The sequence below is a fragment of the Physella acuta genome, unplaced genomic scaffold (genome assembly GCF_028476545.2).
Source record: "Physella acuta isolate Inbredline_101_S28 unplaced genomic scaffold, ASM2847654v3 ptg000333l, whole genome shotgun sequence".
NCBI classification, from domain to species: domain Eukaryota; kingdom Metazoa; phylum Mollusca; class Gastropoda; family Physidae; genus Physella; species Physella acuta.
The window spans coordinates 133,511-147,419 of NW_026731852.1; the positions used below are offsets into that span (position 1 = coordinate 133,511).

Below are 13,909 nucleotides of genomic sequence, written 5' to 3' on the forward strand. Positions count from 1 at the left end.
GATTGTGGCTATGGACTTTACGTCGTTGGAGCAATCATCGGATGGGACGGAACATGTGTTGGTAATGACTGATGTATTCACCAAATGGACTGTTGCGGTGCCCACACGAGATCAGACGGCCAAAACAGTGGCAAAGGTCTTAATAGAACATTGGTTCATCAAATATGGCATACCAAGACAATTACACTCTGACCAAGGAAGGGCCTTCGAGTCAGAAGTAATTAACCGACTGTGCAGCCACTACGGGATCAACAAATCTAGAACAACCACATTTAATCCGAAAGGAAACGGACAGTGCGAGCGGTTCAACCGCAGCATGCATGATTTGCTGCGTACTCTAGAACCTGAACAGAAAAAACGTTGGCCGGATTTTCTCCCAGAGTTGGTATATCTATACAACTGCACCCCCCCCCCCCCCCCCCCATGCCACAACCGGCTTTTCGCCACACATGTTACTGTTCGGACGGGAGGCTCGACTCCCTCTTGACTTGTTCCTAGGAAAAAAGGAGAGTATGACTGGCTCATACACCGCACTAGAATATGTGAATGAACATATGAGACGAATTAGAGAAATGTACAGGGTGGTACAGGAAAGACTAGAACATGAAGCACGGCGAAGGGAACCGCCGGTACAGACAAAGGACCCGCCACTCAAACTGAACGACAGGGTATTATTGCGTAGCCACCCGTTAGGCAGAAACAAAATCCACGACCTCTGGGGACAGGAGATATGGCAAGTCGTGGAGATGCCTAAAATAGCCGGTGGCCCCTTTAAAATAAGACCCACCAATCACACCAAACCGGATCGGTGGGCGAATATTGCTCAATAAAAGAAATATTGTCATAGTCAAGAAGAGCAGTTACACACAAAGAAACCTAAGACAATTAGGGAACCGGAAATTACAACGGAAATTCACATACCCATCCCGGAACCATGTCACCATCAACAGCACAACAGCGATACACAAGGGGAGGATAATGGCAACAATGAGGATCCCGGTCCTTCCAGAAGCAGAGACACAGTAGAACAGCAGACAAGTGGTCCGCGGAGAAGTTTGAGAAACAGAAAGAGTACGAAATTTTTCGTCAGCAACCATCAATTCTTTCATGGTCGCGCTGGTATGAGAACAGACTGTTCAAAAAGTTATAAAAGTGAACTGGTGAAGGCACCAAACGAAAAAAGGTGGATGTGAATTCTAGAACTGCTTTGTGTCTGAGGAATATGATGAAGACACATTTGACATGTGAAATAGTGATAACTGTCAATCTTTTACGAATGTGACGACATTGACAGTGAGTGGAACAATAATTTTTTTTTTTTTACGGCGGTGCTTTTGACATTGAAGGAGTGCACCTGCCAAGCGTTGTTTGTGGTTGAAAACACACAAAAAAAAGGCAGGGGTGGATGTAACTAGGGTAGTTACCATACTATGGTTAACAACGTATTACAGTCTGACGTAACAGTGCAGATGGTTTATTAATCGGATTGTATGACAGAAGCTGCGCAATTAATATTCTGATGCAACGATTAGAATACGAGTACGAATACGAGTATGAATATGAGTACGAATACGATTACGAATACGAAGGGATATATAGGAAGGCGACAGCTGAGAACGAGTAGGAGTAGCAGTATCAAGTTGGTTACTGAACGTTGTAGACGTATTGTGTTAATAGGGACGATAGACATGTGCATTCGGTTATGTGAAGACTAGTGAGGACGGTTGGGGGTCAGTTGATTCATTCTATTATTGTGAAGCATTTCTTTTGATTCATGTAATAAAAGGATCAATGGTAAACCTGCATCTTCGAGTATCTATATTGTGGTCGATGTTGTGTAGAATGAGTAAATACACTCGTTAACATTTGGCACTACAAGCAAATAGACTCGTTACATATATTAATACTTTAAGAGTGGTAATATAGATTCCTAAAAAACTAAAGATTTTTCAACTTGAGAACGTACTTTGTAGTGTTTTCCGTACTGAATTAATATCATCTAACTTACTTATCGACTACTCGATATACTCTACTACATTCACAATACATATCAAAATTCGATACCTAATCATAACTAGACTCGATGCTCCAAAACTACGACACCAACTCGTTTCACTTCACCAAACTCTGCAAACGGTACTCCCAATCAACAACGATTTCATTGGACCTACTACTTCACTTTAACAGTCAATATAATTCGATGCCTTAATACCACAAGAATCAATACTCCCGAACTCCAGAACTACGATACTTTATCACCTGTATTCTCATTTCTCTATTACCAATCAGATTCCACTAGACCTTCAACTACAAGACAGCCTAATAAAAATCATGTCACTTTAACACATTCGATACTTTATACCTACGAAACCATATCAGCAACAGCCTTCCGCCGCTACTCCCAAATCTAAACGAGTCATCAAAACTTACCAAACAATTACAATACTTGTAATGTCAGAGAAAACGAGGCTTATTCAATTTAGATAACCGTTTGAAATGTTCGAAAGTGACCGATAAAAAAAGCGCCCCGACCTTTTCACATTAGGCAGGTGGGGTTGCATTTTCACCATCGCGAATAATATAGGCCTATATAGACCTAATTTTGGGGTGGGGGTGCAAAATTGATAGTTCGTCCTGGGTGCCGAAATAGACCGCTCTTCCTTTATAAAAGTTATTAATTTTTAGTTACTTTTTGACAATAGTGATTAAACCTTTTGCACCCCCTAAGGATGGCGCCCTACTTCGTCTTACAGGTAGCGCCGACCCTGGCCAGATGAAATAACAGCAATGGCGCTTTGATGAACGCCTCATTGAAAAGGAAAACATGGAAGACGTGGAGGCTCACGTGAGAAAAGCGATTGACAAGAGCCGGACTATCGTGGCGAGGTGACAAGAGCCGGACTATCGTGGCGAGGTGACAAGAGCCGGACTATCGTGGCGAGATGACAAGAGCCGGACTATCGTGGCGAGGTGACTCTTGGATCATGTTCACTATTTTTACCTGCTCCTTTCTGTTTTGTCTGCAATGACGCCCATATTTCTCCGATCCCAACTCCCCCACACCCACCACCAACATCTTTTTTCCAACCCCTCATCGATTTCAACATGAAATCTTGTGTTGCCTACACAACCGAACCGATAAATTTTGTTAGAAGAAAAGGGAAGTAATAAGAATAATTCGAAACACTATATTTATTGTGGTTACTTCCCATTAATAATCTTACGATTGGGAATTAAAAAAATTGTATCATACGTTTAATTTATTCTTATACATAGAGATCTATAAAATATGTATTTCATAAAGTTTTTATATGGAAAAGACCGCAATAATTATCTTAAAAGCCTTTTTTTAGCCAGAGCTGAGTTAAGACTTAATGGAGCGAACAACGCTACGTCACTGTTTATATTGACGATTTTTACCTTTGACATCATCGTCACACATAGTCACAAAATCAGACCACTATCACCTATCCCTTAAATTACGTCACACTTGAATTGGCTGATTCCCCCCTCCCCCCCCCCCCCCACACACACACAAATGATGTCATTTGCTGAATGGATATAACCAAGGTAGGTAGATCTGGATTTTTTTTACGAAATTTTAAATTTTCCCTCTGCACCAAAAAATGCATCTATAGGCCTCATACAGTGGCGTAGCGAGGTCAGGTGTCACCTGGTGCGCTACTTAATGGTGTCACCCTCCCAGAGGCGTAGCGACCCTTCCCGGGGACAAACTTTCGTATTTTCGATTTGCACCCCCCCCCCTCAAGTTTTCGATTTGCACCCCCCCCCCTCAAACTTACTTTCGATTTGCACCCCCCCCCCCTCAAGTTTTTCTCTATATATTTAGCTATTTTTTGCCTTGGTGTCACCCCCTCTAAATGGTGTCACCCGGTGCGGTCCGCACCCCCCTCGCTACGCCCCTGGCCTCGTATAATTACATCTTAGCAGATCCGTGAGTATGGTCTACATCATATCTAGTTTCTTTGATCAATGATTTTAAAAAAATTAAAATAAAAAGGTTTTAAGTAAGATAACTGCTGGAACTCAGTTTAAGACACTAAGACTTAATGAAGTGAAAAAAGAACTATGTGACGTCACACTTGCTTACCCCCCCTCCCGCCACACACTCACACTCCCCCACCCCTAGTCACCAAAATCCGACCCACCCAAAACACTTCCCCCCCCCCCCCTCCCTCTATGAGTGTTACGCCTTTATCTAGTTTACGTTGGTACCAAAGTAAATTGATTACAAACAGTGAGCAATAATCTAGTATTGGTAGTATCCACAGCAAATCAATATGCACTGTAAACGTAAAATCGTGTGGGGACTAGATCTAGATCTACTTGCCAGTCATTAATTTCAAATTTGGGTGTTCGATAGGCAAAACTAATCAACAAATAAATTTGAAGGAAAATAAACTTTCACTTGAAATCGTATTAACAGAAAGTAGATTCTATATTTATGTACAAAATACTCTAAACTAGGGTTTAGTCTAAGATCTATTTATCCACTAGCGCAATATTTTTAGATGGTAAACTATAATTTTACGATATTGTTGTATTGGCCTACTTTTGAACTTTGTACAAAGAGGATTTTTAAATCCGTATTTAATAGACCGGAAAACGGAAATAAATATTAACAACGGATTCGAGGCTGTGTATGTTGATAGTTGATGCGGATGGTGATTTTTTTTTTTATTATTTCTAAACAGAAACAGCTGAGTTGTGGAGTAGACCTAGGTCTATTACCTGTAAGAATTTCCGTTTAAATGTGTCTTTGTTTAAATAATAAAATTATTAGATTGCTAATTTTATCTAGATTGTTTTAGATCTAGATCTAGATTCTAAGTCTAGACTAGAGTCTAGTCTCAGTCACTTCAGTCAGTGAAGTCGGTGACTATTCAATATTCATTCACTATTCACTATTCAGTGAGATAGCTAGCCTAGCAGTGCTAGATCTTGGTGCTAGATTTTCTAGCAGCTAAAGTTAGAGTAAGAGTTAGACCAGTTAGATCTAGATCTAGTTAGAGTAAAAGAGTGGGATCTCTCTCTGTCTACTCTTCAGACTCCTCTTTCTTGTTTTTAGACTAGGTCTAGATTCTAGATAGATTAGAAGTTAGAAGACTAGACTCACTAGAGTTCACTAGACAAGACAGACAAGAGTAAGTCACACTACTGTCTCTAGTCCCCATCATTCAACAAGACTAAGACATTTATTTTTTAACACTTTTCAAGTCTTATTCAATTCTCCTCTATTAAACTAGGCATTTCGATGTCCGCCATTTTGTTTAATCTGGCCACATCCGAAATTTTTCAAGCCAACTTTTGTAATTTCGGCCATTTTCCATCCAAGTGCTTAGTTATCATGAGAGAATCGATAAATTAGTGTATTCGATACGTCAAAGTGGGCTGTTTTTATATTCTATGTTTGTATGGAAAACTATTAGTTACATTTTAACATATCGATCCCAATTTTATCGAGGTATCTTAGCGAGCACGTCTCATTAAACGCAGTAACTGACCTCTTTCAATTAGTATTAATTTTAGCAAGAAAGTAAAGTATAATAAGCTAGACATTAGTTGTAATGAGCATCCTAACCATTCTCAAGAACAAAAATACCAGTTTCATAGAGTTCTTTACATTGGAACATGCTTAAAAAGCATTGGTAAATCTTGGGGGGGGGTCCCGCTGACACAATTTTTTAACAGGGCAATAGGGACCGCGAGGTTACCTATTATCGATAGAACCAAATTTCGGCATTTAAAAAAGGAAACTAGATCTAGACTAGTAAATAAGTAATGCCAAACTATTTTCATGGGTGGAAATGTTGGTTTTATGGGGCTTTTTAGCTCTTTGTAACCAGATATGGCTTCTTGCGTGAAGTGAAGGGGATCTACGCAATTTTAATAATGACGGTCCATAGACCATATGCATGAAATATAAAAAATCGCACATTTGTATTACTGTTTAACACTATTCATTGAATTGGCAAGATTTTAGCTTATAGAATGTTTTTTATGGATTAAATAAAATTTAAAGCAATGGAATTAATAGTCCCATTCATTAATAATCTTCCATATTAGTCATTTTCAATTGGGTAATAATAATAGGCAGGCCTAATTAAAATTTTAAATAGTAGGCCCTAATAAATAGGCCCTTATAAATATTAGGCCCCTATAGAATAGATTTAGATCTATGTATTTTAATGAGTAATTGCTTATAAGAATCTAATAGAACTAATATTTATTGCATCAAGCTTAAATATATAATTATGTTGTAAAATTACTTATGGATGATGTCTAAACTTTAGTTACCCCGTTTCAGGAAAAACTGATTAAGAAAATAATTACAAAGATTAAATTGGTCATTTCTCAGATTATAGTATATTATCTTTAAAATTTAATAATAGCTAAAATATACTACTAGATCTATAGAGGCATGGAAAGTAAAATAAATGAAGTCAAAGATAAAATAAAAACATTAACACTTCACTTTAATAATGTGATCTAAAGCAACAGTAATAGATACATTTTTTTGAAGTCAAAAAGAAAACAGAAACAGTAACACTTTGAACAATGTGACTTAATTTTATAACTTAAACTAAGCAACAGTAATTTTTTTTTAAACAGTAGGTTCAGATCAGCAAATAAGGCAGCTGTCTATCCTTCGGTTGCGACACATCTCATCTAGTTTCTGTAGGCTGCCTATTGATTAACCATCCTTGGCTACTTATTAAAAGTAGCCTATAACTAATGCTACTAATATTTAGATACTTCAACATAATCCTAACCATATCATATTCCAGTATGAGTATAATACACAGGTATTATTGATACAAGATTTCAGTGCCACCCCCATTAATTAGACTTTATTATATGTGATTGTCTTTTTCTCCTAGCATTTTTTTGACTTGTAAATTTCTATTCCCAACATCCTTAAGCATCTATGTGCTAAGTTTTATCTTTGCATCATCAATAGCAACATAGATATTCAGTATGAAAAGTGACTTGTGGCAATCATAGTAGAACGGCACTGCACTCCTTAATTGGGCTTTATTAAGTTAATTATTAGTTGTTTTCCTTTTAATTAAGCTGTATTTCACTTGCATATTCCTGTTGCCTGTACTCCCTAGCACCAATATGCAAATTTTTATCAATATATCTTTATTAACAACAGAGTTGTGCAGTTTGACAATAGACTAACGTTGCTCTCTCTATAGAAACGCCATGACCCTTAATTAGTCTTAATTATTTTTGGTTTTACCTTTACTGATCTTTATTTCAATTGCATATTCCTGTTGCCTGTACTCTCTAGTATCAATATGCAAAGTTTTATCATTACAAGTTAAAAAATAACAACGCTATATGAACTCAAAGAAGGACACCAAATATTTTGCAACTTTACAATAAAATATAAGCTGTTTAACATACAACTTTAAAAATTCATTAAAAAAAAACTACTGGGCCTACAGTGATAACTTTAGTGGTTTATTAAATGGCAGTTTATGGCCTTCAATATTATGTGTGTTTTATCATTCTGAGATAATTAGGCAAAATATACCAAAATGCCTACTATTAAACTCTCTACTGTCTCTCTCTAGGATCTAGATTCTAGATCTACTCTTTACTACTACACCAGGGACTAGTGGCACTCTTGACTCTATGAGAGTCTATGCTATGACCGTAGAGAGAGAGTTTAATAGAGGAGAATTGAATAAGACTTGATAAGACATATATAGTATATAGCCTAAGCCTTGCACCTATAGTTTGTTATTATAAAACGTAAACTGCCATTTTGCTTGTGGTAAACATTTTTAAAAGTAATTCTAAGAAGGTCACTGGAACTGAGTCGAAAAAATCGTAAGTTATACGTCCAGTGTGGACGCCATATTGTTGTTAGCAACCGGTCCCGCCTCTAGGGTAATACTACCTAATAGGATAATTAATTAGGCCTAAAATAGATATTAAAATCAAATCAAATGAATTTCATTTATTAGTATCTGTCACTCTAGTCGTATCACTATCTTTTCCCAGCCACTTGACATTGAGGGGGAAGGGGGTGTCCAGAAAATCAAAACTTTTTCGGGGCCATGTGGTCGACGACATGTTGAATTTAAAATGGAAGTACTTGGGCCTACATTTTAAAACAAACAAACAAAACTCATATCCTGCATGTAAAAAATAAAATTAAGACCACAGTGCTCATGTTTTAAAAATAAACCCAGCTCAAAGTGTAAATAAAAACTGGGTCATTCATAACATATGCAACAGCACTATTTTTACCTCCTCTACATTATCGTAAAAAGCCAGGACCTAACACATGTAATGATGTTACACTTCATCCTATCCTGAAAAACTGCAATTTTTGTTTTAAAATAAGGTCGAGTCGGTAAGGCTCATGGTTGCTAAACCGAAAAGTCGCGAGTTCGAACCCCCGGGCAGATGAGGCTCGTTAGCTGGGGACAGCCACTCTTCTAGGAGAGACAACTCCAAAATCAAACAACTGCTGCCTTGTAGTTTGTTCTTGGTTGGACAAAGGCTATGGAAGCAAATCCAAAAAGAAAAGCAGGCTGAAATCGGAGTCAATGGCCTCAATGGCGCATAACCAGTTGACACATAATCCTTAATTGTGATGGTAGCATGGTCGAGTTGGCAAAGCTCATGGTTGATAAATTCGAAAAAAAGTCTCGAGTTCAAACCCTCTGGCAGATAGATTCTAAGGCTCGAACCCTCCCAACACTAAAAATTAAGAACGAAGAAGAAGAAATTTTAAAATACATACTCTACTGACCTCTGTAAACACTGAGTAGGCCTAGATTGATTAATATTTATTAAACTCTTTTTTAAAATTTCATCACTGTGAAGCAACAGCTTAAATTCAGTTCTAACGTTATTGCAATAAGCATGAAAGTCCAAACCTGTTCTTCAGGGTATGATTTCATTTATGTAGAACACCTAATAAAAATAGTACCTCTTTGGTAAGTGAACGATGAAGTAAATAAAGGTCATAAACCTGATGAGGCCTAGCTACTTACTAACCATATCAAAGCTAATATTGATTATTAAAATACATCCTACGAGTATAGGGAATAATACTTTTAGCACTCCCCACATACACAAAAAAAATATTTTGCATAATAGTGGTAATAGGAAAACCATTGAAAAAAATAATATATTTATACTTGATGGTTAAAACATACTAACTTCTATATCTACACTCTAGATTCTACTTATTAAGGCCTAATAATAAACATTACTGAAAATAGTGAATATATATATATATATATATATATATATATATATATATATATATATATATATATATATCAGATAATTGGTAGTCAATTTTGAGAAGTCTACTTAACTTGTGGATGTCCACATCAAGTTAGTTATCAATCAGGGTGTGGGTGGTTTAATTGGTAATTGACATGAACGAGGTGGTGAAAGAGAGAACAAAACTCTGTCATTTACTGCAAGAGACATTATCAATTAAAGTTATTTTTCGTTTAAGAAAAGATAAGGGTGAGTGGTTACCATTAAGGGTAATCTATTATATTGGGGCAAGTAAATTGTGTTTGTATTATAGAATTTAGAATGATTCAGTACTTTGATTTGGTTAAAATTGCCTTCTTTAGGTACTTAACTTTTGAGTTAAAAATGCCCCATTAACAAGTTTTAGCTTTGTTACCAGATCTGTCTGTCTGCATGTGATTTACTGTCAAATCTTGAACCTTGTTGTATTGTAAGTTAACTGCCATTTTTATTAGCATGTTAATTTTGTTCAGAAAGAGCCACCGCGAGCCAGTGATGACAGACAATGTCCCAGGTGGATCCCACCACTGAGAGTGGCAACCACTCCACTCTGTATCTGACAACCGCTGCCAACCACTCTAGCTTCTTGCTGACAACACCCAGTGAGCTACTGAACACAACATCCCAACATGATGCTATTGACTGCCAGGCTACTAGAGAGTATGGGATCGTCTTCAGCATTATTGCTGTTGTATCCACCATATTTGGTATACTCTACACTTTCTTTGGTAGGTTACATTTTCAGGTGTCACTTCTGTACTACATAATATAGTTAGAATATAGTTACTGTTAGTGTACATACATAATAGCTAATACCCCAGGTCTTTAAGTCTATTTTTAGTTATTTGCCACCGTGCTACTTAAGAAAGAGTTATAATTGTTTAGAATCCTTAAAAAAGGGTTATATATACACTCAGTGTACAAACACTAAACATTGTTTTATTAAATGTTGTATCCTTATATGCTATTGTATTCCATGAAATACTTTACAAATTACAAACATGCTTCATGGCTATCTTTTTGTTTTCAGGCTACAGATTCTTCAAAGCCATTATGTTCCTCACTGGTTTCATATTTGGTACAGTGTTGGTCTACATGGTCATGAGTGAGGTGGCAATTCTTCCCCCTGAAGGGACCCTTGGCTGCGCTGGCGGCTCTGGCTTTCTACTTGGATTTGTTACAATGTTGATTCCTCATACTGGTCTCTTTCTCACTGGCTTCAATCTAGGCATTGCAGCCACTGCTGTTATTCTGATTTTTGTTGAACAGTTTGTACATATTAATATTATGTGGATCCCTATCGGCATTTTCCTAGTCATAGGAACTGTGTTTGGTGTTTTGAGTTTAAAGTTTCAAAAGACATTAACAATAATAGGCACCAGTGTGTTTGGGGCGGCTATCTGCCTGGCGGGCATTGACCACTTCATTGAGTGGTCATTTATTGCTCAGTACATCTGGGACCGCATCATGGCGAAGCCCGCTTCAACACTCTGCTGGTACAGCTGGCTGATGCTGGCGCTGTGGCCTGTGTGTGCTCTCTGTGGTGTTGTTGTTCAGTGGAAGTTCACTGGCTCTGGTGTAGACCACTGGCTGGGTAGGTTTTTATTTCATCTTTTCAATTGTCATTCACAACTATTTCATGCTACTGTATCCTCTGCAAATTGACCTAATGACCTTTTCTCTTCTTCCCCCCCCCCCTCCCCAGCTGAGCTTTATGATGTACTGGAAATTAGATACCATTTGGCTGACAGTGCCTCCCTTATTAATTAAATTTGAAACCATTTGGCTGACAGTGCCTCCCTTATTAATTAAATTTGAAACCATTTGGCTGACAGTGCCTCCCTTATTAATTAAATTTGAAACCATTTGGCTGACAGTGCCTCCCTTATAGAATTAGAAGCCAGGTGGCTGACCTCAAGACTATTCCTCCCTTATTTTTTAGTGACTAATCGTATCAAATAGTAACTTAACTAAGAATGATTCCCTTATATTTTAACAATAGCACTGAAAAGTCGTAGGGAACAAGGAGCAAATCTTCAACAGGTGAGAGCTCGTGAGAAGAAAGAAACTCAACAGACTCGGTATCGCCATTTGTATCAAGCCAGGCGTGTTAAGGGAGATGTCATTTCTCAGGTACTTGTTTACAAGCTGGAAAAGTAGAGTTAAACTTCAGATCTAAGTTAATCTTTGTTGTAAAGAGCGGCATCACACTTTTTTTTTTTACTTAATTTTTTCACATTTGTTTTACCTTTTTTTTTTTAACTTTTTGTAAATTGTAGTAAAATTGGAACAGTACACTTAAGTGTGACCTAACACAGTTTATAATTTTAAAAGAAATAGCTGTTTCATATAAGCTAAAATTATGTGATGTAACGGGGAGGGGGCTGTCTGACTGATGAGGGGGAGGTAAGAATTATCAAAACAAAGAGTAATGCAATATATGGATGACATTTTATTTTCCAAAAATCTCATAAGAATTCAAAATAAAGTTCTGAACTTAGGATAAGAAAGCAATTTATTCTAATCAAGTATTTAATGGGTGAAATTTGTTTTCCCAGAACTTCATTCAAAGTATTCAGCACAAGCTATCCCCTGCTATGCAGAGTTTGACAGCTTTAAATGTTGAGGCAAGTAATGAAGAGGAAAGTACAGCAACAACTACACTTACAAATGTAACATAGAAAAGTCAAACCTGTTCAACAACAAAACAAAGCAAGTGCAACACCTACTTGGTTTTATGTAGCGTTAAAAAGTTTTTCTTCATTTACATTGATTTCAACATATTCATAAATTGTTAGAACTATGTATACCTTCCACAAAGTGAAAACACAGGCTTATATTTTTTACTTGTTTTATTAGATTAGTTAATGGCTTGTTAGTTGTACAGTTTAATTTTGTAAACCCATTGAAATGATGATATAACTTAATCAGAGATTCTTTCACAGTTAACTGTACAGCTTATTATTATTGGATTTTGCAAAGTTAAATCAGTTAGAAAAATAATTCACTCTTTTGGGCCAAAGTTTAGGTATTACCTAAACAAGCAGAACATAATTCCTTCAAATATTTGTTCAAAATAATAATTATTTAGTTTTTGTTAAAGAAATAAAATTATGTTAGTGTGCTTTTATTTTTGTATCTGCTCTACCAACATGTGTTAAAGATATTGTACATATTTTTTCAAGTATTGTTGATGATCACTAATTTTTTATAAAACAGATGAAATGCTATGTATTAGATTTGATCACTAGGCTAGTGATGGTTACTTATCTGCATCTAGGTCCTAATACTGTAGGCTTTTGTTGTCTTTGCTTTTGACAAGAGGTTTCATACTTAAGATAATGGTGTATCCTTATTTTAAATGTTTTTCTTTGAAACATTTATGACTTTATCGACTTTTTTTGCTTAATATTTCCACTTTGTGATTGTTTGGTTATTTGTAAACTGATGACAACATAGGTATGTGAGTGGCTGAGTATCAGAACATCATTGGGTTGTTTTTTATTTAAAGGATCATTCTGTTTTTCTATTATTTTTAGTTTTTGTACCATGGGTTTCTTATTGTACATCTTGTGTGAGATTTTTTTATTTTTTCCACTTGTTTTATGTAATGTACACAATTGACATGTACAAGCTGTTCACTTAGTCATTCCTCAACTAACTTATAACAATTATTTATAATAGTGGAAAGTTGATTGTGTAAATAATGTAAGTTCATGGTTAAATTATTTCTATGTGATTAGATAACTGTGTGATACTACTTTTACAATGATTTCATATAATGGTTCACCTAATGATAGTCAAATTTTTATATGAACTTATCAAGAAATCCTAATAGCTTTGGAGGAGTGGCACTGCTATTGTGTCAAATGTTGTTCAACCTCACATGTAACCAGTGACATGACATTCAGCTACTGTTTTCTTCTAATGCTTTGTGTTGCTAGTGATCTCAGTGGGGGATATATTTTTATAGAGATTGTATCTACAACAGCTGATCTTATTTGTCTAGAAGCATATCTTTAGTGTTCCAAGGTTTTTAATGCATAGTTAAATTGTTGTAATGAACTAGTAGCTAGTTAATTGTTGTAAATTGTGATGCATATTTTCCTTGCAGTTGATTGAAACTTGTTGGTGTATAAATGAAGAGGAATCTAGTTAAAGACCAGTGTGTTAACCTATAGAGTGAAAGTGTTGATGTATGTTTGACACACAATGTTTTAACCTATAGAGTGAAAGTGTAGATGTATGTTTGACACACAATGTTTTAACCTATAGAGTGAAAGTGTAATGTATGTTTGACACACAAAGTTTTAACCTATAGAGTGATAGTGTAGATGTATGTTTGACACAAAGTTTTAGAGTTGACCTATAGAGTTCAAGTGTCAACATAAATTGGTAGATGTAAAGTCTTATGCAGCGAGTGGCAGCTGACATCACATTCCATATTTCTTGTGTAATTCCCTGCTGGATTTGTTACCACCAGTTGTCTCCAAGCCTGAATGGCTGTTTGTTTATGTAGACCTAGGTCACATGACATGTACATTTAACATCTTGCTTTAGTACTGCGTTGTTTGTATTAATGAGAAGTGTGAAG

At 36.3% G+C, this 13,909-nt stretch overlaps 1 protein-coding gene across 1 annotated transcript; it reads left to right on the forward strand.

The window, feature by feature from the left end:
* Positions 1 to 4,655: 4,655 nt before the first annotated feature.
* Positions 4,656 to 13,592, forward strand: LOC131940838 (transmembrane protein 198). Its single transcript, XM_059299709.1, has 5 exons — positions 4,656 to 4,754; positions 9,789 to 10,043; positions 10,346 to 10,909; positions 11,318 to 11,448; positions 11,874 to 13,592. The coding sequence occupies exons 2-5, from the start codon at positions 9,821 to 9,823 to the stop codon at positions 11,994 to 11,996; spliced, it is 1,041 nt and encodes a 346-aa protein (XP_059155692.1). The 5' UTR covers positions 4,656 to 4,754; positions 9,789 to 9,820; the 3' UTR covers positions 11,997 to 13,592.
* Positions 13,593 to 13,909: the final 317 nt, after the last annotated feature.

Bases quoted from the DNA above. Each gene is read 5' to 3' on its own strand.
- LOC131940838 (XM_059299709.1), top strand. From the start codon at position 9,821: ATGTCCCAGGTGGATCCCACCACTGAGAGTGGCAACCACTCCACTCTG. The intron at 10,044-10,345 runs GTAGGTTACATT...TTTTGTTTTCAG, and splicing joins TATACTCTACACTTTCTTTG to GCTACAGATTCTTCAAAGCC. The intron at 10,910-11,317 runs GTAGGTTTTTAT...TTTTAACAATAG, and splicing joins TGGTGTAGACCACTGGCTGG to CACTGAAAAGTCGTAGGGAA.